This window comes from Erithacus rubecula (assembly GCF_903797595.1).
Source record: "Erithacus rubecula genome assembly, chromosome: 1".
In the NCBI taxonomy this organism is placed as follows: Eukaryota; Metazoa; Chordata; class Aves; order Passeriformes; family Muscicapidae; genus Erithacus; species Erithacus rubecula.
In genome coordinates, this window is record NC_136658.1 from 77,399,880 (window position 1) to 77,427,837 (window position 27,958).

At 35.8% G+C, this 27,958-nt stretch overlaps 1 protein-coding gene across 3 annotated transcripts in view; it reads right to left on the minus strand.

The window, feature by feature from the left end:
- Positions 1 to 27,958, minus strand: part of TNFRSF19 (TNF receptor superfamily member 19) — a 55,281-nt gene that overhangs the window by 13,160 nt on the left and 14,163 nt on the right. For all 3 annotated transcript variants that reach the window (XM_079309439.1, XM_079309441.1, XM_079309440.1), the window contains 2 exons: positions 20,328 to 20,506; positions 17,648 to 17,733 (listed from right to left, as the gene is read on the minus strand). In XM_079309439.1, coding sequence (XP_079165565.1) covers positions 17,648 to 17,733; positions 20,328 to 20,506 — 265 coding nt within the window. The remainder of the gene's footprint in view (positions 1 to 17,647; positions 17,734 to 20,327; positions 20,507 to 27,958) is intronic.

Genomic DNA, 27,958 nt, shown 5'->3' on the forward strand with positions numbered 1-27,958 from the left:
TCCTTATATATGATATAGACAATTCAGATACCACATGTATAAGATCTGTATATATAGATACTTATGTTTTTTATACTACTGAGCATTAACACAGATGGAAAGCAAGCTTCCCCAAATATTTTTGAGTCTTTGCAAAGCAGCAGATTGTCTCCCTTCTCCTGATCATTCAAGTAGGTGGTAAGAAACTTTATTAAACATTACTGTTGGAGACTGTGGTAAACAGTGAGGACAGAGTCTCCCAACATCTGTAAAAAGCCTTTTGCATGCACAGCCTACACCCAAAAGTTCATTGTGTCAAACCACATTTTTCAAATGTGCTCCAAGTGCTGACTATAAAGGCTTTAGTTAATGGCCCACAATTTTTTTTTTCTTTTTGTTTGTTTTATTTTGCTGGTTTTGTCATTTTTAAAATAAATGTACCAAAAAGCCCTAGGGAAGAAAATGACTGTTCAAGTATTTATCCATTGTTTGGAAATCCTGAGAAATAAGCTTATAAATTAAAACCTTTGCAATTTGATTTATTCATTTCCAAGACTATTTCTCTTGCACTGTGTATTTTCACAAACTCCAGCTGCTGACAGCCTTTTATGTTTAAAATGGTAGAACAATTGCACTGTGTATGTGAATTTAAAATATATATGAACTCCACAGTACTGGGGACATACCACACTGTCTGTAAGGCATAGACAACCTCTGCTACACATTTTTCTTTTAGCAGTTCAGAGATGTGAAATCTTGGTATTACCATGGTCATCTAAATTGAACCACTATAGGAGCACAAAAATAACATTGTTTCATACACAAAACTTCCAACTTGGAGAACTGTCTAGCCTGTGAAAACAGAAGTCCATGAGAGTAAGGGTTCAGATCACTGCTACCCTCAAATAACCTGAAAAAACCTAAGAGGAAGAAAAAAAATAAAAATCAGAGGAAGTGGGATAAAATCTGTGTCACCACTGAACTACACATTCTACCTCCAACATAACTGGTTATCATTAAGAAAAGACAGATCTCTCCCCCATAAACTGGAAATACCCATTGTGATCTGATGGTACCAAGTCTATGTTGATATTAATGACTGTGGTGCTGTCAGCAAATGCCTTTCTGACTTTTGCTTCTATAAGCCAAGTTTACATCTCTGACAGTTTAGGGTGGGCAGCACCTATTTTCTTGAAAATTCAACTTCATTTTTAGGTGTTCCCATGTGTTAAAACAATGTCCCATAAAGCTTATGTCAGAACATATAAGATCGCTGGACACAGCAGAAAAATCTATTTTCTTACATCACCACTAACTTGTACTTTTAACCACATTCTTTGCCTGACATGTTCTGTGAAATAGAACACTATTTTAGGCTATTCTCTTGTTCAAGTCCAACTTTAGAATGCATCCATCCCACACAGGCTATGAAAGCTGTTTCATCCTTTCAACAGAAAATGAAAGCAGGAAGTGTTTTTTGTATTGTACTTGTATTCAGTATGTGCAGTCCCATTTAATCTTTAGGATTACCCAGTTAGAGAACAAAAATGTCCCTGTACAGAATTTGAGTCAGTTTGGTTTATGCCATTTTCTGCTCTATTCAGTCTCTGTACACACTGTATTGTTCTCAGTCCCAAAACACACACAAGACACCACCCACATAAGCAGAGGAGGAGCTTGCATTGCTGAGAAGCAAAGCATGTCCATGTGGGCAACTACTGCCATCCCCCATTTGCTAAGGGAGGAGAGGGGGCCTGAGCCCTTCAGAATCTACCTGTGTACTCACTAGTTGAATGACAATGGCATGCAGGCAAATGGAAGAACAGATATGTCTGAAGGTTGTCTCTTTCTCAATAGAGAGAAACCCACTTTCATTAATCAAAACTGTGAACATTGTGAATCCCATGCATACAGGTTGCAGATCTGTTCCAAAAGATTCAAACAAGCCCTTATAGATGATGTGTGATGAGGTTGCAGACTGGTGCATGGATTGGTTTTCAGTAGGTTGAAATATGACAGTGTGGAATGCTCTATCCTGTGACCATGACAGAGGGCTGGTAGAGCAGCTGAGCCTGCCCCTAGGCAGGGAACATACATGCCCTTCCATATATATCTATGTATTTATTTGTAAAAATCCCAGTAAGGCAAGAAATTAAATGTAAATCAGTCATAAAAGAATTTTTGTCCCTGTCTGATTCAACAAGAAGTAATTCCTAACAATTCACTTTCTAACACTTCACTTTCTAACCCAAATATTACTCTCCTTATTCTGGTTCAGCTGTGGTAACATCTAGGGAGTAAAGGAAAATATTTCATAATGATTGACAGCCTGTGTCCTAAGTTTCCTGAGACAAATTTCCATAAACATCACTAATAGTCTATGCAATAGATTTTCAAGAACTATGGTTTTGTCCTTGCTTTAAAAAAGCTTTGTAAATGTAACAGCACTCAGCTATGTCACTTCTGTTTGTAAGCTGTTTTGTAATCAGAATAACAGAGTATACTCTGATAGATTTCATTCATAAAGTATCTAAGGTTTTAGAAAATAGTGACTGTATATTCAAAACCAAATATATCAGTAAGTGATACATTAAGAAAAAACTACTCTATTTGAATATCAAATTAGGTGCAGGAATAATTTCCTTATTTTGCTCAAAATGCAACTTCTTGAATTGGCCAAATAACTTATCTAGTCCAGACAGCTAGATGTTGCAGCAGAAAATTCTATAAAGTTTTAGTACATTTCCCTTATTGCCTCCTGGCCTAAAATTAAAATCTGAAATAACAGGGGAAGGAAAATGAAATCTGGATAGTTAGAAACGTCTTCACTCTTCAAATTCTCTGTAGTGAACTAATACTTTTTATTACTGAACATGAAAAATATAAATGCTAAGCAAATTCTTCCAAGTATTAGAAATCCCATACAGAAAGATCTTTTATTAGATCAGTACTCAAAGAGATCTGGAAATACATGTGTGCATGCATGTGTGTTCAACACTGGACAATTTATTATGTTAAATTTTAAGCAGGTTATTTCCAAATTGAGAGAATATACAAGAAACAAAATACAGAAGACCCACAACTTTCAGATTGCAGATAACCCAGAGTAATGTAAAAATCAATATACATAAAATATTGATGCCATTGGTATCCATTTTGAAAAGTGACAAAGGGACAAGACTTAAGTACAAAAAAGTTAAGCTGTGAAATCTGCAATTTTAAAATCCAAACCTATCTGGCAAGCTAGAGGCCAGGTCACATATTTACTATTCAGAGTGAAGAAAAGGTAAAATACAGAACAGAATCTGAAATACCTGTCATATGAGTAACACATTTCCTTATGTCACCATGCTCAGCTTATAGATACAAAAACCTGGAGAAAGATAACATATTTTGCTCTTCTCACAAGTTACTCAGAGACAGAGAGGAGCTTCCACTTCTGTCTTGTTCTCTATGGAGAATAAAAATCTATGCTCTTATTTTAAAATTAAGAGACAAATCCCAAGCATGGCTTGTAATGCCTTTCGGATGCACCTCTTGAAAGAAGAGGTAGTGATGGGGTTTCTGCCTTCTGAGAAAGGTTAAGAGCTCTTTGCCAAGAGGTATGAAATGAAAACTCTTCTACACCTTCATGGAGATTGTTTTAGCCACTAGGCTAGAACCTGAGCTTGGTAAAAGCTTATTTCTTCTCTCCAGTTGAATTTACCCAGTTGTAAAGTTTGGGCAGAAGTAGTAAGATATGTAGACTGGAACAAAAGTAAATAAACTAGACCTAGGCTTGCTCAGCACTTATGCTTTTCCTGTTTACAATTATATTTAAATACCACTAAGTTACCTTAAATTCTCCACACAAGGCACATGTTGGGGGGAGAAATAAGTCTGCACTAGGGAAAACAAAAAGTATGTTTATGTAATTAAGACAGTTTCATAATACACTCTGCTGAGCTGAATTGCAATTCTGAATTAGGGTTAAAAGTTGCACAAGCAACACTGCAAAGTTAAAAACTTAAAAAATACTAGTAATCTCAGGACCTTTTAAAAACACTCTTTTTTGGATGGGGTAAGTAATATGAAATACATGGGATTAAATATAAATTTTCAAAATTTTGTATCATAGAGGTTAACACCTTTAGAAGTTGGCCATGCATCCCCAGCTTGTTCTATTACTGCAGATATCATAATGTTGTGATTTACTGCAAAGAAGTTACCTACAGTGAGTGTGCATTCACATGCAAACTGTATTACAAATGAAACAGCTGTAACTTTGACATCAGAAATAACAATAACTTATGTAATGCAGTTGTTAATTCACCACTTCAAGCTGCAGGGATAAAGTCAAGCTATACAGAACAAAAGGCTGCTGTATAAAAGATCCCTGCTCACTTATATAACTTAATCTGAACCAATAACATCTCCCGTCTTTAACAGAAGTCAGTAGGAATTAGGCATAGAATACAGAAGACATTCTGAAAAGTTATCTCTGAAAAGTCAAGCTCTGCAAGTGAGTTTCATCTGACCAAAGCAAAGATCTCCTTTGGGGGGAATCACCTGTACTTTTTCTACAGGAGATGGGGAGGGGGGAAGGAGAAAGTCTCTTTTAGGGTGTAATTAGTCTGATTTGTTTTGAGCACCATCCTTGATCTCTCCACTGAATATAGAATGTACTTCAGATCACCAGCTCACAGATGTAGCCATTACACATATTCACAGTCAATAAGGTTTCATCCCACTCTGGTTTTGGCAAGAAACAATGAAGGGTTTTGAGGGCCTTTTACTTCCTCTGTTTCAGTTTGTTAACAGATGTTGAACATTTTATGCCACTTTCATTGAGAGATAAAAGCCAGTCAGAACTGCAAAATCTGTAACAACTTCTTTACAGTGGCAGAGCCCCAGGAAAGTCCAGCAGTATTTAATACCTCACATTCTGCATGGGATATAAAATAGTATGCAGCAAATAAAGTGAGACTTAGAGAATTATAGGTTTTGCCTATCCTGTGCTTTAAATGAACAAAGGCCCAGTGAGAAATAATATGGAGCAACGTAAATAACTCTGTGTTAGAGAAACTGTACATGAGGAAATCTCATTATGGCTGCAGGCCTCGATTCTGGCATATTCTAACTCCAGCAAGTTCTCTTAGAATATGGGCTTTGGTTTGGAAGAGACTTTCTATCAAAAAGTAAGAAAAATATTTTTCTAAATTTTTTTATTTGTGTTTTTATTTATATAGCAGGAGTGAAAAAAATATACACTCTGAAAATTAATTTTCGCCTTAAAATTTATTAAAAAGAAAAAGGAATAGGGTTCACTTAATGTTGAATTGCAGTTTTCATCTAACCTGATATTAGCATCTAAGTGAGATTCATACCTATAGAAGTCTGAAGGTCTGAAGACAAAGCCAGAGCTAGACACCTTAGGCTCTATTTCTAAAGCAAAGCCAGGAACAGAATCTCCTGAGAAGTAATTATTATGAAAAGGCTTGAAAGACTGTTTAGTGTTAGTCACTGAAGCTTACCTTATCTGGCTTGCCTAAACCCTTGAGATACCTAATTCTCACCCCTGATTGGGAGTTTGGGCTGACAACTTCAGGGCTAAGCATTAACTTTTAGATGCCCAAATTAGGGTGCATTAATTCCATCTTAAATTTCCACATGTAGACGGGGTAACTATAATCACATTCAGTAATAGGCACATAGAACCATACCACTGGAGTGAAATGAAACTTTTTAAAAACTGTTGGACACTACCCTTTAGTTAAAAAAGCTCTAACAAAAAGCTCATGTTTTTAGGAAACAGTCACAGACTGTACCTTAAAGGCCCAAAATAACATGTGAGATTTTTCTATGATCTTTGTAAGAGAGGAGTTTGGCAGTACAAACTGCTTTAGCACAAGTGAACCAGTAAGACTGAGAATGTGTGAGGTCTATCACCCAAAAAATTAAAGGTGAGCAAAGTAGAGGACAATCCTGGGAATATAAGTGATCTGCAGGAACATTAGGCCCTTCTTCTACAAGGTTGCTCCCAGCTCAAAAGGTGTTGGTTTATAATGAATCATTACTGCTAAGGTCCCCAGCACAAAACCCTTGTTACAAGGCTATTGCATTTTACCCTACTTCCAATACATTCCAGTCCTCCAGGTAATTCCAGTCCTCTGGTGTGGTATTTTAGTGTTCTTTTGCTTGACAATGATTTTCTTAATAGAAAGTTGGCAGTATGGAAAGTTTGAGCCTAGACGGATTCCACGTTTTCTACTGTATTTTCTTAAAACTAAGAAATTTAAGTGGAAAACAGCCAAAGAATTTTGTAGCTTAGCAACTTAGATTCATAGAATCCTCAGAAGTTGAAAAAGACCTTTAAGATCATTGAGTCACTAAGTACCTACCAGCACCAAGTAGAACAAAAATTCCCAACACACTACTGGGCACTTGTTTAATAGTATTTTATATTCACATGCCAGTCACTGCTTGCACTCTGTACCCCAAGTCACAGCAGTCAGCATGGATTTATACCAGAGGTACCAAAACTCAGTGCTTCTGGAGTGGTGTTAGTGGAACCATTCCCTGTGTGATTATGAGAGCTAAATTTGAACTGGTATTTTCTGTCTGAATGCAGCTTAAAAGCATGCTATTAAATTAATACATTCAGAACAGTCTAATGCTTCTGCAATTGGAAATTGTTTTAAAAAGCACTGAAAAGTTGTAACCACTACTTATTTTTTTCAGATTACCCCTAAAAACAACAAAGTAAAAGTTTACTGAAAAAAAACCCAACATCTTGCAACTTTACTGCAATGCATGCAGTCCTGGAATAATTTTGAATAACCTAATGGTCAAGTTAAATAAGAACCTTGCAAATCCACTCCAAACAGAAAATAGATAATTGCTTATAGCCACTGCAAGCCTGGGCTGAAGGGCTGCCCACATTAGTAAGTGCACATAAGGAAAAAACCATAGGAAATAGTACTTATTCTCTACAGGTCACAGATTAGCCCCTTCTCTGAAACTCAGGAATTTCAAGTTCACTTTAATCTAGTGTAATTGAGCTAACCAGCTCTTACATTAAAAAGTAATGATTAAGTTAAATTTCTTGCAGACTTTCTGTACCTAAAACAAACATGCAGTATGCCTCTGGCAAAGAAGGATACTAATTATAGGATTGACTCATAAGATGAAAGGTTGCACAAGTTACTACTAGAAACTGAAGTATGGTAAGCTGCTTTGAAAAAACACATTGAAATTCTCATACTCTGCAGTTGAGAATTTAATGTTCTAACTGTACTTCAGAGTGTCAAGAAACAAAACTAAATGTGCTTGTAAAATGCTTGTTCATATTTTAGATGAACAAGCAAGAAGTGAATACAGTGATTACTTCATCATTCTATAATAAGGATTTTTTAAATGTAATAAAGAAGTGAGCTCTACAGTGAATTTTTATTACACGTAAACATGCAAAATTAAGTATTTTTGGTCATTCTTAACTTTCTTTTGTTATATAAAACATGGTCTTACAGTGGATATTTGAGGATTCATTGCTTGACTTCATTCTTAATACAACAATTAATTCCCTAATTTACAGGAATCATAAAAGAAACATATCTCCAAGGCTTCAGACATCTCTGGGGCAGAATATGCAAGTTCAAAAGTAGTTTTGCATTTCCAGCTGCAGCTTTCACTGGGATTAGCAGAGAGAGCTGCCAGCTGTGAGTTAGAACAAAGATGCAAAATAAGCCCTGTTTGTTGTCATGAGTTGATCAGATACAACCTGCTGAACACCAGATGGGCTCTGCTCATGTGAACTCCTATTATCAGCTGCATGAGCTTGTGATGGGAATTCAGGAAAGAAATGAAATTCGATTCAATTTATTTTAAAAATCACATGTTGACATTTCTGCTTTCATTTTAAGATATATACTTTCCATCATATTCTAGCAAGGAACATGGGAAGTATTTTCAAAGAACACTGTGAAATACTGTGTGCTCTCCAAAATGCATTAATACATGCTTTAGTAGATAAAAATGGATTATATATAATTAGTGCAATTCTCATGCTGAAACTAGACAGCTAAGGCTCTCTGTCCAATTCAGCTTGGTCAAACATCACATCAACTTATCCTACTTTAAATTTTACTGGATTATGACCATATATATTTTATATTTTACATTTCCAGAGATTATGAACAAGTAGTGTTAAAAAAAGACATTTCTATTCCTAATTTATTCTATGATTCCCATCTGTATTATGGAGCCATTTATATCTGCTCACTCTGAAATAATTTAATATTTATATTGCTAACAGCTTACTAAGTAGGAACTGCTAATACTAATCTAGATTTTATATTAGAGTAGATGCTTAAAGTTTCAAACTTTAGTATTCAAATTTTTCTGTTCTTTCCCCCCAATCATAGTAAATTAACAGTTCCAAGAGGCTCAGAAATTGTAATTTGTTTTCCATTATTTTCTTTTCTGTACATTTTCTGCCATCAACAAATGTGGTAGGAGCTTATGCCACAACCTTCTCATCTCAGTAAGTGCACTAACGTGGCACTTTCTTTATTACTCATTCATTTGTTTTTTGTAAAATTTGAAAATTCTTTGTCTGAGATCTGTGTTGGTCAGCACAGACAGAAATTAGTTGTCATGGTCAAAAGGGATAAATGACAACATTATGGATACACTGTGTTGACCTAGGAAAGCAAACTGAAATAAACCAATTCTATTCTTATCATGTATGTTAAAAAGTTTACAATAACACTTAAATTTACAATTCTGAAATTATAAAAATGACAACTGTCAAATCTATGGGCCACTGGCAACATCCATCACGCTCCAAATACACAACAGTTAAAAGCAATGGAAGTCAAATTCCCTTTTCTCAAAAATCTAACCTTCCATGGCAAGGAATAAAAAAAGCAGTTTCCACCTAAGGATACACAAGTGGCAAGAAGGAAAATTCTTGTACGGATCCAGAAATTGGTGTGATGCAGGCATTCAAGAATTGATCCATGTCCTCAATAATAACCACCAAGTGCTCTGATAGGTGTTCAATCAAAAAAGCCAACTCGGTTCTTAACTCAGAACTTGAAAGAGACTGATGTAGAACGACAGAGGAGAGGTTTGACTGTGAGCAGGAAAGCTTTTTATAACTGCAGGATGTCTGTGGGAGACAATCAGCACAAGTGTGGGACACAAGCTCTTCCAGTTCTGGAAGAGAAAACCTTATAGCTGCATCCCATTTGTTACCTCACAAGCCTGCACAAAGTAGCAGCAGGAAAGAACTAGGGAAGAACTAGGCTTTTCCAGTTTGGAGTTTTTCCTCTGTTGCAAGAGCTACAGCATTCCTTCATATATAAAAACTCTTCAGTATGAAACATTTAAAGTATATTTTGATCCAGAATATATCACAATCCATGTCACATGGAAATCTGTATGAAATCAATCTAACAAACCATATTTTGTCAAAAGAAAAATCATATATTATAATTATCATGGTTAGTTAGGAAAGGTTTAACAATTTGCTTGGAAAATGACACATAGAAAAGGGGGATTCAGAGCAAGTTCTCTAAAGCCCCCCAAAAGAAAAATTACCAAAATATATCTTTTAAAATCCAAATTTTGTTTGGCTTTGTATTCCTGCTGCAAACTCTGTTACTGGACCATTCCCTGGTATTGCAGACTTCACAGAAATATTTTCTGTGTATATCAAGTGTATTTTTTATTTTTACACAGAAAATATTTGCATTTCAGAAGTGTAAATACAATTATAATGAAGGAAAGGCAAGAACTTATGAATTAAAAGAGGCTAAACCCACAGCAATTAACACAGCAGAATGTCTTCTAGTGATTCTTTTGTGCAGGTTTATTCTCTGATGTAAAGGATTACTCATTATAGTGATGAAGCAATGCATTAAACCTTTGCAGAGCCTTTACAGTGCCATATTCAGCTTTTTAAGTTTCCATTGGATGTTATCAACAGACTTCCTTTATGATTTCCTGATCGGTCTCAATGCATCTGATAATACCAAGGTGATGACAACCGAAACAGAGAACTTCCCATTATTTGAGATTAAAGAGCGAAATAATTGAAAAAGAAAGTCTGACCCAATCACCTGTACCTTACACACATAAAGCAGAAAGTAGGGAATAGAGTTAACTAGTCAGATAATAATTTAAATGGAAATTCACTAATTTTTAGCCTGAACATTACTCCAAAAAGACAACTCAAATTCTTAACAATTTGAACAATTTCTATTCAAGAAAAGAATAGTCTTACTGGTATACCTTCATCAGGATATCCAAACAGGAAACATAGCAGATATGATTTTCCCTCACTTTTGAAGAGTTGTGAGTAGTAAATTAGACTCTATCATTTAACCAAGACTGGGTTGCAGTCAGAATGTGAAAACTATAAACAGTGCAATTATCTCAAAAAGCAATCTCAGAGCCATTGAGCTGTATTGCCACTTGCTGATTTGAGAAGGCATGAGAAACCAGGATCACAAAGGGGCCTGGGCCCTGCAGTGCCAGGCACAGCAACACCTGGGCTGCATCCTCAGGGAACCCATTCAGGGAACACAGGAACACTTGTGGTGGAACAATCAGAGCAACAGCAGGGAGCCAACACACAACAGTCAGCACACGTGGCAAGGGAAGGATTCCAGACTCAAGGAAGGCACCAAGAAAAGGACTCCCAGACATTATCCCAACCAGCTCTGCAGTTTTGGCATCAGGAGGCACCACAGAACCCTGGTTAGGGATGAGCAGCAGAGCACTTGGCTCATGGATCCTGATGGCTTCAGTGCCAGCTGCACAAGCAGCTGCTCAGGGCTGCAAAAGGCTTTGGATGGCCACTGAAGGGTACAGAGAAATTTGGAGGTGCCTCCTTAACCTCCAATTCCATTAGCTCTGGATCAACTGTGATAGAGAAAGGAGTCAGTATTGTCCATGTATACACCTGGGCAGAGCACCCTGCCCAGTCCAGGCTTATGTGCTTCCTTCCAGAGCAGTCAGGGCAAAGCAGGTGAATCACAAACTTTTGGCCTAAACTAAAGCTGCAACACATCCAAGCCACCTGGATCCAGGATTAGTGGAATACTCCTGGAGACCAAAGGAAATGTTGTAAATCCCTTGAATTTTCACATGTTTGTACAGTTAGGTACCTGTCAAACAGGACAGTTGATGAAATTTTGGAGTCAGAATCCTGGGTCTGTTTGAATATTTACACCTTACATACCCCTGGATTCTTGACAGGGTTAATGTTACCTATACCAAGATAGCCCCTAAAGAATTCACTACTAGCCTGGTTCTTTCAGTTTGTAGCTTGAACTGGGCTACATGAAACACACAAGTGAAATAAAATTTCACTGTGCTACGAAATTTAAGTTTGACTTTAGGTAGCAGGCACAAAATAAGGAGCCTGCTTATTATCATTGTAAGAGATTCAAAGAAGACCAAGAAATTTCAAACACTCATTACTTGAGGTTACTGTTTTTGGGTGGGTTTTTTTTTTGTTTTTTTAAGAAGAGTAGACAGGATAGCAGATAGAAATGAGAGAAACACTTCTGATAATTTCTGTCTACTAACCATAATACATATGTAGTGGTACATAATGAAGTCCTTCCATACATACAGGCATAGAAATGAGAGGTACATGCAAGGAAAGTTGATGAGTTGGGGAAGTTTTAGAACATGATTAAACTGCAATGTCCTTAAATTTTCATTAAGTAATGCTTCAGAACAATTTTAACTCATTTTAGTCATAATACCTCTGTTATTAAAAAAAGAAAACCTGTCCTCTCTTTTTTTGCAACTTTTTTTAGAAGAGAAGCCCTACATATAAAGTAAATTCAGAACAGAAAGAAAAGGAGCTGTGTGACTAAGTTATACATGAATCCCCATCTCAATCATCAAGGACAAAGAATTGAAAGCATGTAGGTTTCCTAGGTTAACTCTATGATGAAAAATTGTAATAAGACTTTTAAAGACATTAATAGCAATTCTCATCTCTCTGAAACACCTTGTGGAATTTGTTTTTTGACTTTCTGAAGATAAGTTACTCTACCATCAGGTCACATGTGGAAAATACCAGACTGACTTCTACATTTTTACAAAAGTCTATATTTCCATTTTGAAATAATAGGAAGGCAATGTCTCTGTAATAAAACAGTATTGATATTTATCAGATAATGATATTATCTGTACTTAAATTAACTGTCACTGCTTATGAATTTTGTGAAAGGTTTACACAACATTCCAGCTGCTTTCTATCACTGTGTTCAAAATGGCAAAGAGGATTATGAGAGATGCTGTTAGGTAACCTCAAATCAGAACAAATACTGAAATAAGAAGGAGATATATGTTGGAGCAGAACCAAATAATTAAGAATAATTTCACTTGCTATATATTTTCAGATGCCAGTTGCCTCATGTGCATGGAAGCAGTGTTCCTTCAAAGGCTGCTTTGCATTAGTAATACAAAGTTTACTGTACAAGCAACCAAATAAAATTACAGAAAAAACTTAATTGAGGGAAAAACATTATCTGGAGTCTGACAGCTTTAAAATCACAAAACTCTCTAAACAGAAAGAAGAAAGTGACACAAACTAAAATTCCACTATATAAACAGTGGAACTAATGTGGAATTGAATATCATCCAAAAATTACTCTCAAGTTAAAAATCTGTATTTATGTTTAATGAAATAATATAAAAAGTTACAGCAAAGCTGAGACAGTGCAATTTTTTCTGTTTTACCACTAGTGAAAGGATTTTACAGAATACACATGTAGCCAGCAAGCTTCCAGCTCTCCCCTTACAAAACTATGTAAGTTATAACCTTGCAGGCTGAAGTTTTTAGCTTTGTCTGTTCTGATGTTTAGTCCTTGCATAACCCCAATACCCATTACACTTACATGAAAGTTTACAAAGTCACAGATTCTAATCTTGTTAATGTAAATAAGTAGCTTTATATGGAATCTTACTTTTCTACACCATCTACTTTTAAAACCAGAAAGCAGGAAATAACACTAGATTTTGTCCCTTTAATAGTACTTTTCATTGGTGAAACAACATACCTTGTAGATTTGAGGAGTGACACTCAGCTCCAGGACACATATTTAGTTCCCAGAAAAAATAATACTGTAAACATACAGAAAGTAACTAATAAAAAAAGCTACACAAGAAAACTCTAAAGAATGCTTTATGATCAATCTTAGGTAAGGCAATCAAAATGTCATAGGAGCTCCTTAAAGGAGCAAAATTTAAAGCAGGTAAGATATGGATGCCTCACATTTAATAATCTTCTTCATGTATTTTGTCTCAACAAGTCTCTACTTTTATTCCTCACCTTAGTAAAAAACTGTTTATTTCCTAGTTTGAGACATTCCTTGTAATTGACATCAATATGGTACATGTCAAAAAAAAAGCAGCAATTTTAGACCTGAGTATTTCAAATTCACATGATGTTACAATCAAACTGCAGATATGTCTACTGCTGTGACTTATTCAACAACCATTTCTGCTTCAATGAAGCAAAGAATGTGTTTATTTCCTGGAACATGTAGAGGCTAGTTTCCCAAGCTCCACACAGAATGGTGTCCCTCCCCCATCCTGTCCCCCCACAGCTTCCCATGCTCCTTGATCTATGCCATGAGGACAAGCAGAAATAGCCCTGGAGAAGGAAGAATTAATTGGGTTGGACAACCTGTGCAATTTTTCATGATGTAAAAGAAAGTTCCATGTCACAGGCTCTTCTGCTTAGTAGAAAGTCTGTCCAGAAACTAAAGGATTCTTGTGACTCTAAGGCTTTTCTGCATTTTGAGGTGAACAATACAAATTAAACCACTTGTAAGAATAGCTGACATAATAATTCTCTTTCTTCAATTTTAATCTGCCATATTCTTATTGCTGAAAGAAGATAAGTATGGTTTCTAATGGTGTTCTTTTTGTTTATTTGCTAAGACAGACTAGCTGAAAACATAATGGCTGTTCCAAGAAAGCAATGGTATCTTCAGAAAATCTGCTCATGACCTGAACCATTCTCACATATCTCCTTAACTTGTGCCACAAGCATTTTGAGGTCAATGATCTCATTAGATTTAAAAATAACCTTAAGAAGGGAGATATTTTAATTCTTTTTCTATCACAGACAGATTAATAATCTGGCTCATTGAGCAGTTTCAGCAGCAGTTTCAGCATAACCATGGGGAAAGCACAACAATGGCCTGAGTAGACAGGAGACTGAACTCTGCAAATCTAACTTGTTACTAAGAGACAAGAATCACTGAACCATATCAATGTTACTGTGTCAACACTTTTGGACAGTGCATATTATCTTCTATTTCAGAATTTACATCTTTCATAAATTCTAATTCCACTCTAATTCCAAGTTCAAAGAATTCATATTCTGTCATTCAGGTGACACAAAAAAGTCTTCAGGTGAAAAAAATATCTTGAGTTTACGAAGTGAGCATAAATCACAATTTAAAAAACATGCTTTCATTTCTAATGTTTAGATGCTGACCCTATACATAAGATTGGTATTTACAGTTTATTTACCTGAACTAATTAAAATATAACTATATCATTGTGTATTTAATTTTCTGACATTTTAAAAACACACATAAGTCATTGTGTCCCCCTTTAAAGTTTGCACAAAGGTGATAGCAATTCTCCTGGCCTGTAATACTCTCTTTACTTGTTCATTATAGAATCCTTTCAACTTTGCCTCTAGCAATCCACAAACTCATTTTTTCATGAGTAAATATTTAAACCAGATCTGTTTTAAAATGTCTACAGAAAGGAGATAAAAGCAAGTATTTAGATTTATAGCTAACTGGGTAATAATCAACTGCTACTAGAAAGAATTTGATCCATGTCTCAGCTTTAACATGTAGTCCAGGTAGGGGGCTGTGAGCCTTTGTGCCCTTATGGTAATGTTCTTAAGCAAACAAAAGATTGCCACACACCTTGGAGGACAATTAATTCATTGAAACAGGACATTTAAACTTTTCCTTTTCATCTGTAACGTAAGAGCTAGCTGCACTAATATTTGACTTTCTGTTTCAGTGGAAAGAGAGAAGGATAAGAAAGGCAGAGAATCAGAACTTAGCTCTCTGGTCATTGAGAGCTTGTCCCACACACTTAAAGGTCTGTCTCCACTCAGCTTCAAGTAATGCACTCTTAACTATCAAAATATATCCATTATTGAAATAGACCACTAACTTTTTCAGCATTACATGGAAAATGTTCTACAGACCAGTATTTATGTGTCTTTACAGAACCATGTTTTTTACTTGGACTTAAATTTCTCCCTGTTTGATGCTAAGTAAAACTCAAAAGTGCTTCAGTTCATTTAGCTGCTGTTGTAAGAAAAATTTCCTAGGCTTGAGAAAGGCATGCACATTTTCCAAAATTGAGGCAATTGCTGCTAGAACCTGAAGAGCCAACACAAAAATTCTGAACAAAAGCCTTCTGAAAAACCACAGTGACATATGGCAACCATACTTCATGGTGGGATTTTATTTAGGATTTTAATGGGCAGTTAGTATGCAAATAAACTTTTTAATTACTTCAAACCTTTTATTATTGCTTCTGTAAAAGCTAGAAGTAATTCCCAATTCTCACAACTTGGCTGTTACCACTTCTGTTATTTAACCAAAGGTGTTGGACCAGCCATGAGAGTAGGGAAAAATAAGTCTCTAATCTTGATTTACCACTGCAGCTTGTGCCAGAGAAAATTCTGTTTTCCATGGGGTTGTCTGTTGTCCACTTAAAATGAGTAATAGCTTTCTAATTGTTCAATTTAGGATCCAAGCTTAGACTCAATTACTATAAAGCCAAATCACTGTAAACTAAACAATCTGAGGTATTTCAGAAGACTTGGCAACTGTTCTTTCATCACCTTTTCAAAATAATAATACGTGACTTTGAAAAATATGAAACACACAAGTCACTAATTACAGTCAGAGTGGAATGTTAAGGGAGATAATTTCTTCTTCCCTGCCTTTGATTATGCTAGAGAGCAGAATTCATGTTTGAAGAGCATACTTGCTTGGAAGGGAACAAGCAAGAGAAGAGAAAAAGCACATAAAATGAATTTACGAGTTAGAGGTCCTTCATTAGAGTAACATTGTCGCACTTTACATTTCACTAACTTTTTTTCTTGCAGATAAAAAAAGAGTAAAAAAACAGATGAAGTGGATAATACTGAAGGAATTAAAAACTTGAAGGAATTATAATACATTCATATATGAAATGGCCTGTGTTCATACTCTATCTAGAAATAACTTCTGCAACTTTTTGAAATTAAATTATTTACTTCAGTAAGTTGAGATCAGCATTTCACTCTTGGCATGAAACCCAACACTGTTTGATATGAAGAACATTCTTTCTAAACACTAAAATGTTGTCTAGACTACAAGAAGACTTGGACATTTTTGAGTTTACTTTCTAGGCTTATGTTATACATGGGCATGAGTTACTGCTGCAAACATTAGAACTTATTTGACTTATTCTCTGATTTACTGGCTTTGTATGTTGCAGTCTTTGAAAGTAAAAGTTTTTATAAATGTGGAAAATGTTTGAAAATCTTGTTTTATAGGTTTATTACCCAACAGGCACTGAAACTAGGATGGAAACAAAAGAAGAAAGTTTGGTTTATGTGAAAAAAGACTGGGTAAGCAATACATGAAATGCTGAAGAAGAATTATTTAATTGAAGTTACTACAATATAAAACTATTGAAAAGTATGGGTTTAATGCCCAATAGTATACTCTTGGTTCTACTTTAATTTTACACAATTAAAAAAATAAAGAAAAGAAAGGATATTTATAAGAAACAATGTGTATTTCTTAAAGTAGCATAAAGTATTTCAGGAACCTGACAATTTATTCTTTCTATTAGCAAATGTTTCTGTTTAAACTAGACTCCTAAAACATAACTTCACAGTTACAGAAACAAACAAGTAAACCCAAGATTTTCCACATAATTATCTTGAATTGTTCATATGTGTTTTTCATTTTATAAAATAGAACAGCAGCAAACACAAAAAGAATACTTCACTCTTTTCATTGAATTAAAAACATGATGTGATGTAGACCCCAACAGTCTTGGAAGAAGTGGTAACAAGGCTTCTGCTACAGAATAAAGAGGTTCTCTCCTTTGGAAGATATTCTAATTCTCTCATTGGCAAAAAAATAGAGAAACCAATTACTTATTTACTTTCAACAGTATACAGGAATATAAAGTTATTATCTATATCATTCTCTTTCACTGTAACTTCTTTAATAAAAGTTATTTTTAAAGGTATCAACAAATACGTTTTTGTGTGCCAGGAAAAGATACTACCCTACCTGACAGTTGGCAGAGAGTCTAGGAAGATTGCCTTTCTTTTGAGATTAGCACAGAAATCAGAAGTTTATAAGACAAGATCAGAAGTGGAGTCAAGACTCCCTGACCACATGGTGTGACAGGAATGTTTAGCAGCAAGGGACTGGCTATTTGTGGGAAATTCTCAATGATAGTACTGGACCTGCTGAAATGCATGAACAAAATCATTTACTAACAAGAAAATGAGTTTGAAAAAGAGTTTGTAACTGTATATATATATATATTTTTTTTTTTTTGTCAGGCTTTAAAGTTAAAAGAGAAAACCCTCTGAAGGAAAACCAGCACTTACAGTGAGGCTCATAGGGAGGAGGAGGATCACCACAAGGAACACATTCCATGTCTTGAAAGCCTCCAAGCTTAGTCTTCCTATAAAATCTAGAAGATAGAAGAATGTGAAAAAATGGTTAATCAAAACCAGTTATTATTACTCACAAAATTAATCAGGTGTTCTAAAAAAAAAATCTTCTATAATTGCAAGTTTTGCCAATCTGTGTCTTAATGCAAACAATCAGGAAATAGAAGAAAATAAAAGTAAACAAAAGTACAGTCTTTATTAATTAATAGTACAAGACAGATGTAAAATAAACTGAGGAAAACTTCTAGATCTCTGTTAGTGAAAATGCACAGTCCCTATAATCTTATATTCACAGAAGAAATAAACAATTCTGGAGATTTCACACAAATCAATATCCCATTTTCCACACAGATCACAACATACATGGCACGCATTAAGAACTTACCTTATGCAAGCTTACTTACATGTCTAAAAAAATAAAAGTGAAGTGATTTATCTATATATTACAAGGTAATTATCACCTCTAAAATTATACAGCAGGCGGGATATCAGTGACACTTTATTTAAAGACCCTTCAAGAGCTTTTTAACTGAGCTTATGTTTGAAGAGTGTCCTGACTTCAGTGACTGGCAAAACCCTACAGTCCCAATCAGGGCACAAGAGTAGCACCAAAGGAAAAAACCAGAACTTTAGAATGCTGTATTTCAAATTTTTATGTATGATATCCTCTAAAGAACTTGCCTACAGCTCCTAATCAAGTAGGTCTGTCTGTCTTTCAGCCATCCAGTGGTACTAAGACAGAATCAGCAGCAGTGGCCTGTTCACGATGAGTGCATGAGGTGTTTTCTGTAGCAGTAATGGCTCATTAAATAAAAGGTGCTAACTCTAGTGATGTTGTATTCCTAGCTCTGCAAATGCCATTAAAGTATGAAGCTTTTATCAGCTAAAGCAAACAGCTTTCCAACTGCTCCAGAAACTCATGCCTTAATGTGAACAGAAACAGATCCACAGGCTGCAAGGCCTAAGGGGTCACTGTGATCATTCACTCTGAACAAAATGTGTTAATATTTGTTTTTAGCTCAATGCAATGTCTTGAAGCTGAACAATAGAGAATGGCATGTTGGAAACCCAAGCAAAACAGAAATAAACAAGACTGCTGAGAGGTGAAACATCAGCTAAACTATTTGGTTAGGTGGCTGTATCCTCCATTGGCTTGGGCAGCATCTAAACTGAAGGACAGGTGTGAGTGGTGGTGTGTTCTACAGTTCTGCTTCCCAAAACATCCAGAGCAGATGTCCCATGACTACCCTTCCATGGCCATGACTGCTCCCTCCTCCTGCTTCCAACTTCACCGCCAGAAAACTCTGGTTGTGGAAGCAGCTCTCATTTTAACACTTTATCTAGGATGCATTCTAGACCAGAATACTGAGAAGCATTCCCAGACCCTCCAGTTTAACTTTACCCTTAATTCATGTCATAATGTGGCTTTTTTTTAATCTTCAAAAATTCAGCTTATATTGTTTACAGAAGAAGAAAATCATCTCCCTGCTGACAGCCAAGGAAGCCCTACAGTACATATATATTAATATGCCATAAGAGCATAAATCAATTCACCACATAGCTGCAAGCAGTATCAAAAGTGGTTGTGAGTAACATCTATAATGCCTGGGGCTGCACCTTCTTATACAGTGACTTAAGCTAAAATTAGTTACCAAACATTTACTGAGTGCTTTTAAACAAAGATATTTCACCTCTGGCTCTAAAAGGAATAATGGCAGAAGCTTCAACAGGGTTCAGGTATTTGATAGTTGGTATTTTAAAAAAAAATTAAAATAAATATGTAAATAAAATAGAATGGCTGAAATATAGATACTAAGCAAATGCATGAACTTCTAAGCATGTCTGAAAATACACTCTTAAAATAAAAAATCTGTTACAATTGCAAATCAGTTCTCATACACTACTTCTATTAGTTGAATTACTAGTTCAAAAAACCAAATTTTTACAAATTCATGGCAGGTGGTTATAATATGAGGATTTGGAAACAATGTAAAAAACAGCCTTTTAGACATCTTAAGATTTAATGCTATAAACAGATAAAATTAGCAACAGAGGTTTGGGATGATAGCACAAAAAAACTAGGAACTGGTCTTTATTTATAAAAGCAGTTTTAGCAAACAATTATATCAGATTTATTTATGATTCTCAGCCAGGATCATGCTTTATGAATTTTTAAAGAAGGAAAGGTGAAGCAAATTTCAGACAGTAAACCACAGCCACTGCTTTTGACCTAAGAACATATGTGCATGAGAATTATTAGGCATTGACCTAAGGAGGGGAAATAATCCAAACAAATAATGTGATCATTTTTGAAGGAGGTAGCTGTGCATGTTTCTAAATGTTTAATACTTTATAACAATGAAGTAAGTCACCAATAACACTGAGGTATTTTGCTCAGGTGCTGTACAGACAATACTCTCACAGACCAAGCAGATAATTATAAAACCATTTTTTTTGTAGGTAATTACTACAGCAATTCAGAAATTACATGCTCAGATAATACAGCAAGGCCAAGATTAGAGCATACACACAGGGTACCAACATTTATCCAGAAAACATGAACAAGCAATTAGGCTAGAATTTGTTCCAGTCTCATCTTCAGAAATGGTCTTACCCTGGTAAGCAGTCCCCACACAGAGCATTGCTGGTGGCAGAGCAGTTGGCCTTCTGAAAGCGGTTAACCAGAGCACAGTCCAGACAGGGCTTGCACTTCTGAAAGCCCCAGTCCTCCTTGAATCTGTTTGGCCTGCATGTCATGCACTGTGCATCCTCCCCATATCCAAAGCCGCATTCCTGCAGGGATTAACAAGCAAGAGAGAGCTATTCAGGCACTGAAAGAGGGAACAAGAAGGGAATGCTGGGATGAAATGAAGACCTAGTGTAATTATTGCTGAGAGTAGGTCTTTCTGGAGACAAAAGCCATCCTTTCAGCAAGTTCAAATGTGTCTTCCACTGCTAATAATCTCCCTTACTTCTAGAAGTAATACTTAGTCATCCACTTTATTCATGAAACCACTGTGTATTTGAATGATAAAGGGCTTCAAGGACTCCCACAGTTTCTTTATTACTAGCTTATGGTAGAATTATTGAGCTGTCTGTTTTTTAATTAGGTCAGTCATGTGAAAGCGAAGAAACTGGGACAAGTGAAGTATAAAGGCACTTACTCAGTTACAAAAACAGCAAAGAAGCACTTTGATATCAAGGTTCATAGCTAAGGTGAACAAAGTTAATTGCCAAAAAGAGTGCACTGATCTTCATAAGCTTAGGACTTCTGTTACCAAATAAACCAGAGATGGTTAATGACCATCAGCTGGGCATGAAATGTTGATTAGCCACTGAGAATCTCAAAAACTCAAGCCACTAGAGTTCTAACAGTTTTCAAACTGCTGGAAAAGTTTAATAGATCTGCAGATCACAGGGAGAAACAATATTTTACTATACAAGCAATACTGTTATGGTTGGTTACTTCTGCCAAATTTAGTGGTTTAAAGGCATTATTTTCATTAATTTGCCAAAGCACACCTAATACAATGGACAAACTGCAAAGATAAACACGAAGCCACGTGTGGTAATTTGGGGACTGAATCCTATGAACTGATTACCAAGAGCTATCAATCAGCTTCTTAGGAATTATCAAGTTACTAGGAGTTGCTATTCCCTCTTATCATCCAAATATTCTATCAATTTTGTCCAGTACCTTGAAGTTTGATTTGATGCATTAGTGATACACCACAAAACCACAAGGGGTGTACAACAAATTGCCAGAAATAACTTATTAGGAAAGGCACTATTTGGGGATCTTGTTCCCCAGATTCTTGTTCCCCAGAATGTATTTTCAGTGGAAGAATAGGGCATTTTCCCAGTGGGAAACTTCAGAGAAGGTTTCCATCAGTTTGATGCATATAAACAGGCATGATGCAGGTGTTTTGATGCATATAAAAACTTTTTCCAAAGTCACCAACCTAACCATATTGCTGCAATAAAAAACTTCTAAACATTAGAAACACACTCAGACTCCAAGATCCAACACATTTGGATTCTCCAAGGCTTTGTGCTGAGAAAGCATCTATGGAACCAGCTCAGTGATCAAGCTGGCCAACATGCATTTTACAATGCCTCTAACTTGCAATGATAAAGTAACAGTAAACAACTACAGACACATTTTACAGGACATTCTAAGAATTTTTATTTTTCCTTTATGTTAAGAATAAACTTTCCCCTGAAGAATAAGCCCTCAAGTATGCAGAAAAGGAACAATTTATGAAACTAGCTACAAAAAGATACCAGAAATAATCTTCTTTTGTCTCTAGATCCACAAATGTAATAATTTTTAGTTTGTTTTGCTTTCTTTTAGCTGAAATGTAGTTTATTACTGAGTGAGTGAGTATTTTTCAGATCAAGGAGCAGGCAGGCAAATCATTGCAGTCAGTAGCAGCAAAAAACATCCTACAGTTTCATGCATTGTACAGCATGGTCCTTCTGTGATATACTGGGACCATATTAAAACTGGTAGGCAAAAAGTTTTAAAAAAATATTTATTTTCTTTTTTTACTTTCTTCAGATGTAGAACATTTTATACCATTTTATTTCAAATTGATAAGTTTCTACTAGGAATCAATGCCAAAGCCATGTCAGTCGTAGTTGTACATTCCTGTGTTAATTTTTAGACTCCATTTCATTTCTGTAATTGTAAGACTATATACAAAGCTACATGATTACCACCAGAGACTGGAACCAGACTAACTTGTGTTAGATTTTGCTCCCCATAACTCTAAATAAACTTTTACTTGAATATCATTAATCTTTAACATACTCTTTCTAAAAACCTACCCTTTCTAGTTAGCTTGTCCAAATAGCAGTGTTATGGAATATATTATACCACTCTGTTAAATCATATATATTCAGATCTTTTGATAAATCACTTGGAATCAATCCCTCCCATGTCCTATCAAACTTTCAAATATAAGGCTTGAATTAATTACAAGTTTTCCTTTCCAGACTACCTTTGAAGCTTTGGATAAAAAAAAAAAAAAACAAACCAAAAAACAAAAAACCAAAAAACCAAACCAAAACGAAAAAAACCCACAAAAAACCAAGCAGGAAATAAAAGTTAGAATCAAATGCTTTCACTCACTGGCCTGAACTACCAAAGCTGAGTAAGTTGTTTCTAGATCAGATCTGCTCTGCTATAGCTGGTTGTATGGACACATCCCAGTGATCTTTTGCATCATGGAATGCTTTGCTTTAAAGCTATAAAAATAGTGGATGCAATATAAAGAAATCTTCTGCCCAAGGAATTTACAGTCTCCCATCTTTTCAAAGATGACTTCTAAGCTCTTGCCAGGAATTCCACAGATACCAATTCATAACAACTAAAACTTCATGTATGTGCTTTTTATGTTCGCATAATATTTGAGGTAGTTAACTGCCTGGCAGGTGCAAATAAATATTTAAGCTTCTAAACCAGGCAGAACTTCAAACAGATCTGTACTCATAATTAAGCACATTCCCCAAACTGAAGGATATGATTTAGATGATGGATTCAAACCCTTTGAAATCTTGGACATTATAATTTAGCAGTCCAGCAAAGACACAAACAATTGACTGTTCATCTTTTATCACTACATGTGCAAAACTGATGTGCACCAGTTTTCTTACTGTTCTGTTTACAAAGCTGTCAAGTTATATGGCTGATGAGAACTGAATAGTTACCAACTCCCCCTCAGCCTTTCTATCCTCCCACTCTTAACTTTAAAAGAGAGCTCATCTCCTGTAGCATTTGACCTTAGGCCTACAAAAAAGAGAAATAAAATTTGTAATATCAATTAGCTAGATTTCAAAAAAGCATTCTTTTTTTGTGTGCCATAAAAACCCCACAAATATTTGCTGTCCTTATTTTTGCTGTCGCACAGCTTTCTGTGAAGAACACTTAGCACAGTCCTCCCTTTCCACTTTCCCTTTTCAATTATTGAAAATTTTCTCTCTCGAAAGATACACAGTACAATCTGTAAATACTGAAACATTTCTTTAGAAAACTGTATTCAAGCTAGTTACAAAGAATCTTCAAAATTCAAATGTACCTAAATTTTCTTGATACCTATACAGCTTTCACTATCACAGTAATGGTCCATCTCTTTAGTTCTGTATCTCTACAACAGCTCTGTTCAGAAGAGTTTCACTGAGTATCAAAAGGGGTGACTGGTCAATCTGTAGCAAATTAGTTAACCAAACTCATAATTTTGTTTCTGGCTAAAAATATTTAATGCACAGAATAATGCATCTCTTCAAGAACTACTAGGCCACTGTTAAAAATTTCTTTCACTATGTACTACCCAAACACTGATCCAGACAGAGCAGCCATAAGTCTAGCACACTATAAAGGGTACTGGAGTTAAGTGGTATGGTTTTTCCCTAAAAGTTGAATCCAGCACAGACAGCAAAAGAACAGAAAATTAGATTTTAAACATTATTTCAATTAAAATAACCTCAAATTTCATTTTAAAAAATGCTTTCAGGCATCATTAAGATCATAATCTGCAAGCACATTTCAGAATTGTCTCTAGTTGCACCGATTACCCACAACCTATGTGAGTTCTTAGACAACACAGCCAGAGCAGTTCCACTTATTACATGATGATTACAAGAATACTTGGGTATTCACAAGAAAAAGTTTTCCAAGCATTAAGACACTTTTAATTGATGTCAGGTCACATAACAGGTTGTGGCACTACACTGGTGCTGGGAAATGAAGTTTTCCTAATACCATTGAGTACATGGCCTTGTTAAATAGCACACAGGTTTAGCTTCCTAAAGCACCTCAGGCTGTGGGTCAGCCTTGTCTAGAATCCAAAAAAGAGCTGGATCTACCAGCAGAAGTCTCTGAGCAGGACAGGCTGCAACAGCATGCTGCAAATATCAGACTTAGCTGCTGTCAAAGTGCACAGCTAGGGTCAGGAAGGTTTCATTCCCAGTGAAGATGATTTGACATGCCTACATGCAGCTGCTCCAGTTTCCAGAGACATGTTGGCCTCTCCTGAGCTGAGATCTGGCAGGCTTCCTCACAAGCAGCTCTCTTGCTTTGGAAAGTTAGGAGTGGCTGCTGAACATGGCAGCAGCTCTTGGTGGCTTCTCTGTGACAGCACATGAGCAGAGCACTCTGATGTTCTTGTGTGAGTAGCTCCAAACACCACCTGCCTGTTTAACTCACAGTTCCTTTTGCTGACACAGGATGCAGGTCTCCTCTTTCTCCACCATATACCTGGTAGAAGGAAGCAAGCTGTGACACACAGCCCCATCTCAGCAGCCTCCAGGCTGCCTCTCTGCTCAGCAGCTGTCTCTCAGTGACAGGATTTATCATGGCTCACTTGATGGCAGTGCTGGCTCCAGGCATTCTCACCTCTTGGTGATTCCTCTCTTTCTACTCCTTCACCTTGGCATTCCTTTCTATTCCTTCCTTGCCATATATTGTCCTCAGTGTAGTGGCTCAGCTGATAACTTAAAAAAAATTATGGTGAAAGGACTGGAAGGACTCTTATTTCTGTACTTGAACATTTTTAAGAAAAATGCTGAAACTCAAACTACATCATGAGTTTCTTTTTTTTTCCTGCATTAATTGTGATTTGTATAAATTTCAATAATATGTAAGGACTGATTTATTTCAGGAACATATAATATATATGATAAGATGAAAGGCTGCTACTATCAAGCCAAACCAATGACTATTCAGGCACTGGCAAACTGAAGCCATCCAAAGAATGAAAGATACTAAATTATTTGTGCTTAACTACATGAGCTTTGCTATCCTCCAAATGAATGAGAAATGCAATGATGCTGAGCCACATGAGGCAAACACTTCTTTATGAATCAACACAACCATTTCAGTCTCCTACCCAGAAGAAAGCACTGTTTAACAAAAAGAAGAAAAAAACCAAGAAACCTAACAAAAACCCCAAACAAAAAAAACCAGCCTGAAACAAAGACTGCACACACTGAAAACTAAGTTAATTCAGTGATTCAAAGGCTTCACAAACATTCCAAAGACCCATGCTTATGAGAAAAGACTATACAGAGATTGTTTTAAAAAATTAACAAATAGAATCAAAAAACATGAGAAGCAGCTTTCAGTCTCTTCCCCATCAATTCCATTGATAAAATAATAAAGCTTCCTTTCTTGTGATGGCAATGTTAGATGTCCTTAACAAAAATACAGTTAATATAAGTGATCAATGGATTTTAGTTCTAAGCTAACTAATGTAACACTGCAGCATTGTTGTTAGAACAGTATATAGGCAATCAGACAGGAAAAGCTGAGAGTGGTACTATTTTCTTTCTTACTTTAGGGAAGAAAAAGTTACTTTGAAAACATTTTTGAAAAGAGCTGTATTTAACTGTGACAGCAAAAGCTGAAAAGAATGGTCTAGATTCAAAATTAGTTACATGAAATAAGGCTGGGTTTTTTGCTGTTTTTCTTTGTTTCATGCTATCAAGGATTTCTGAAGTTGTTTACCTGTACAGGAAGGTCAATCCAATAGACTGAGCACTGGTTTGCAACCAAAATTAAAACACTCCCCATGGAAACACAGAGCAGGCAGGTTAGAGGGAACCTTGAAAGAACATCTGATTCAAACTTCCATGGGTCAGGGACTGAGCTGATCTAGCACCCTGCCCAGTTGCATCCTAAAAGCTCCCAGTGATGGGGACTCTAGGGAAATTGCTTCAGGGAATCAATGTTTGTACTGTAAAAAGAAACTCTCGTGGTACAAAAATCAGCCTTTGTCTTGTTCATATGGTGCCTTGAGAAGAGAAAGCCAAGAGAAGAGAAAGCTTCTGTTCCACTCTATGGCCTCTGTCCACTCTGCTCTATGGAAAGATTCCTGCATTACCATGGGCAAGTTGATTTCTGTTAGTGTCTTATGTATAAATTCATGGGTTTAAAAGAAGGGCAACAGCATTTCCCTAATTTAGAAAGATGAAATGCTCATACAGTATAGCAACAAAGATAAATATATATAACTGAAGTTGTAAATAATAGTTGTAAAAATAAGTGTATACACACCCTCACACATACATATGCACTCTGTACAGCTGGATTTTTGCCCTGTATTTTGGTATAGTCAGTCAGGAAAAGAAAGAAAACTACATATTTAGGTTGTAACTGTGATAAAGTAAATTCTCATACCCAAGATGATAAAAGCTGGTCTTTTGCATTCAACACTATAGGCTGATGTGTTTTGTTACAAACAAAAAAGAAACCTATCTGTCAATTGCTTAAAAACACACAGGGGGAACTGTACCAAAAACCCCACCACTAACAGTGTATTTTACTCTACACTTAGACACACAATCGTGCTCACACATCCAGCAGTATATTTAGTTTTATCCATGAGCACTAAATATTTAATAGCAAAACTGACACGTTATTTAGTGTTAAGAAACTGTTATTAAACTACAGCATTAATATATCATTGCTTTCCCATATGTAAAAAAAACCAAGCAAACAAAACTGCTCCTGGGCTGCAAATTACTTCAAGTGTATGATTAAATGCCTCTTCCCTTTGTGTTCTGACCTTTGACTTCATGTATTTGTTGCTTCAAGCTGTAGTTCTACATGACTACTTTCTACCACATTTCAGTCACAGCCACAGCATCACATCCTTCACTATGATTCACAGAAAATGGTGTCTCTATTTATGGAGGAAATGATGATTCGTTTAGATTTGAGCAAAATCTGTTATTTCATTTCTAGCATAGAAGAAAAAATATTTTTGAAAGTCTATTACTGTCAGTGAGAAGTAATTGCTTACGTAGTGAAATGAATCAAGCATTCATATTTTCAAAAACACCAAACTAGTCCTAATAATCAGGACTATTAGACTGTAAACAAAACTAGGTGAAGCAAAACCATAACTTGAATAGTGTACTATTGCAAACTATAACCTTGTTGTTTTAGTTTAGTGTTACTTTATTAAATTGAATGCAATTACTGAGGGCCTTAGTTTTATTAGCTTTTGGGTTTTATTTGCCAGCTAGATAAGTATATTTTTTGGCTATATAAATGCACATAGTACTGGCCCACTGTTATAAAGTGCCATGTTTACAAGTGTTTTTACAAATTAAACACCCCCCAGAACCTAATTTAAGGCCAATCTGAAAAAATCCAAACTAAACCACATCCATGTCCTAAGTCATCAAATCCCTGCTTTAACAGCATTGCTTGTATGACTAAACCTTAACTAATACTGCTTA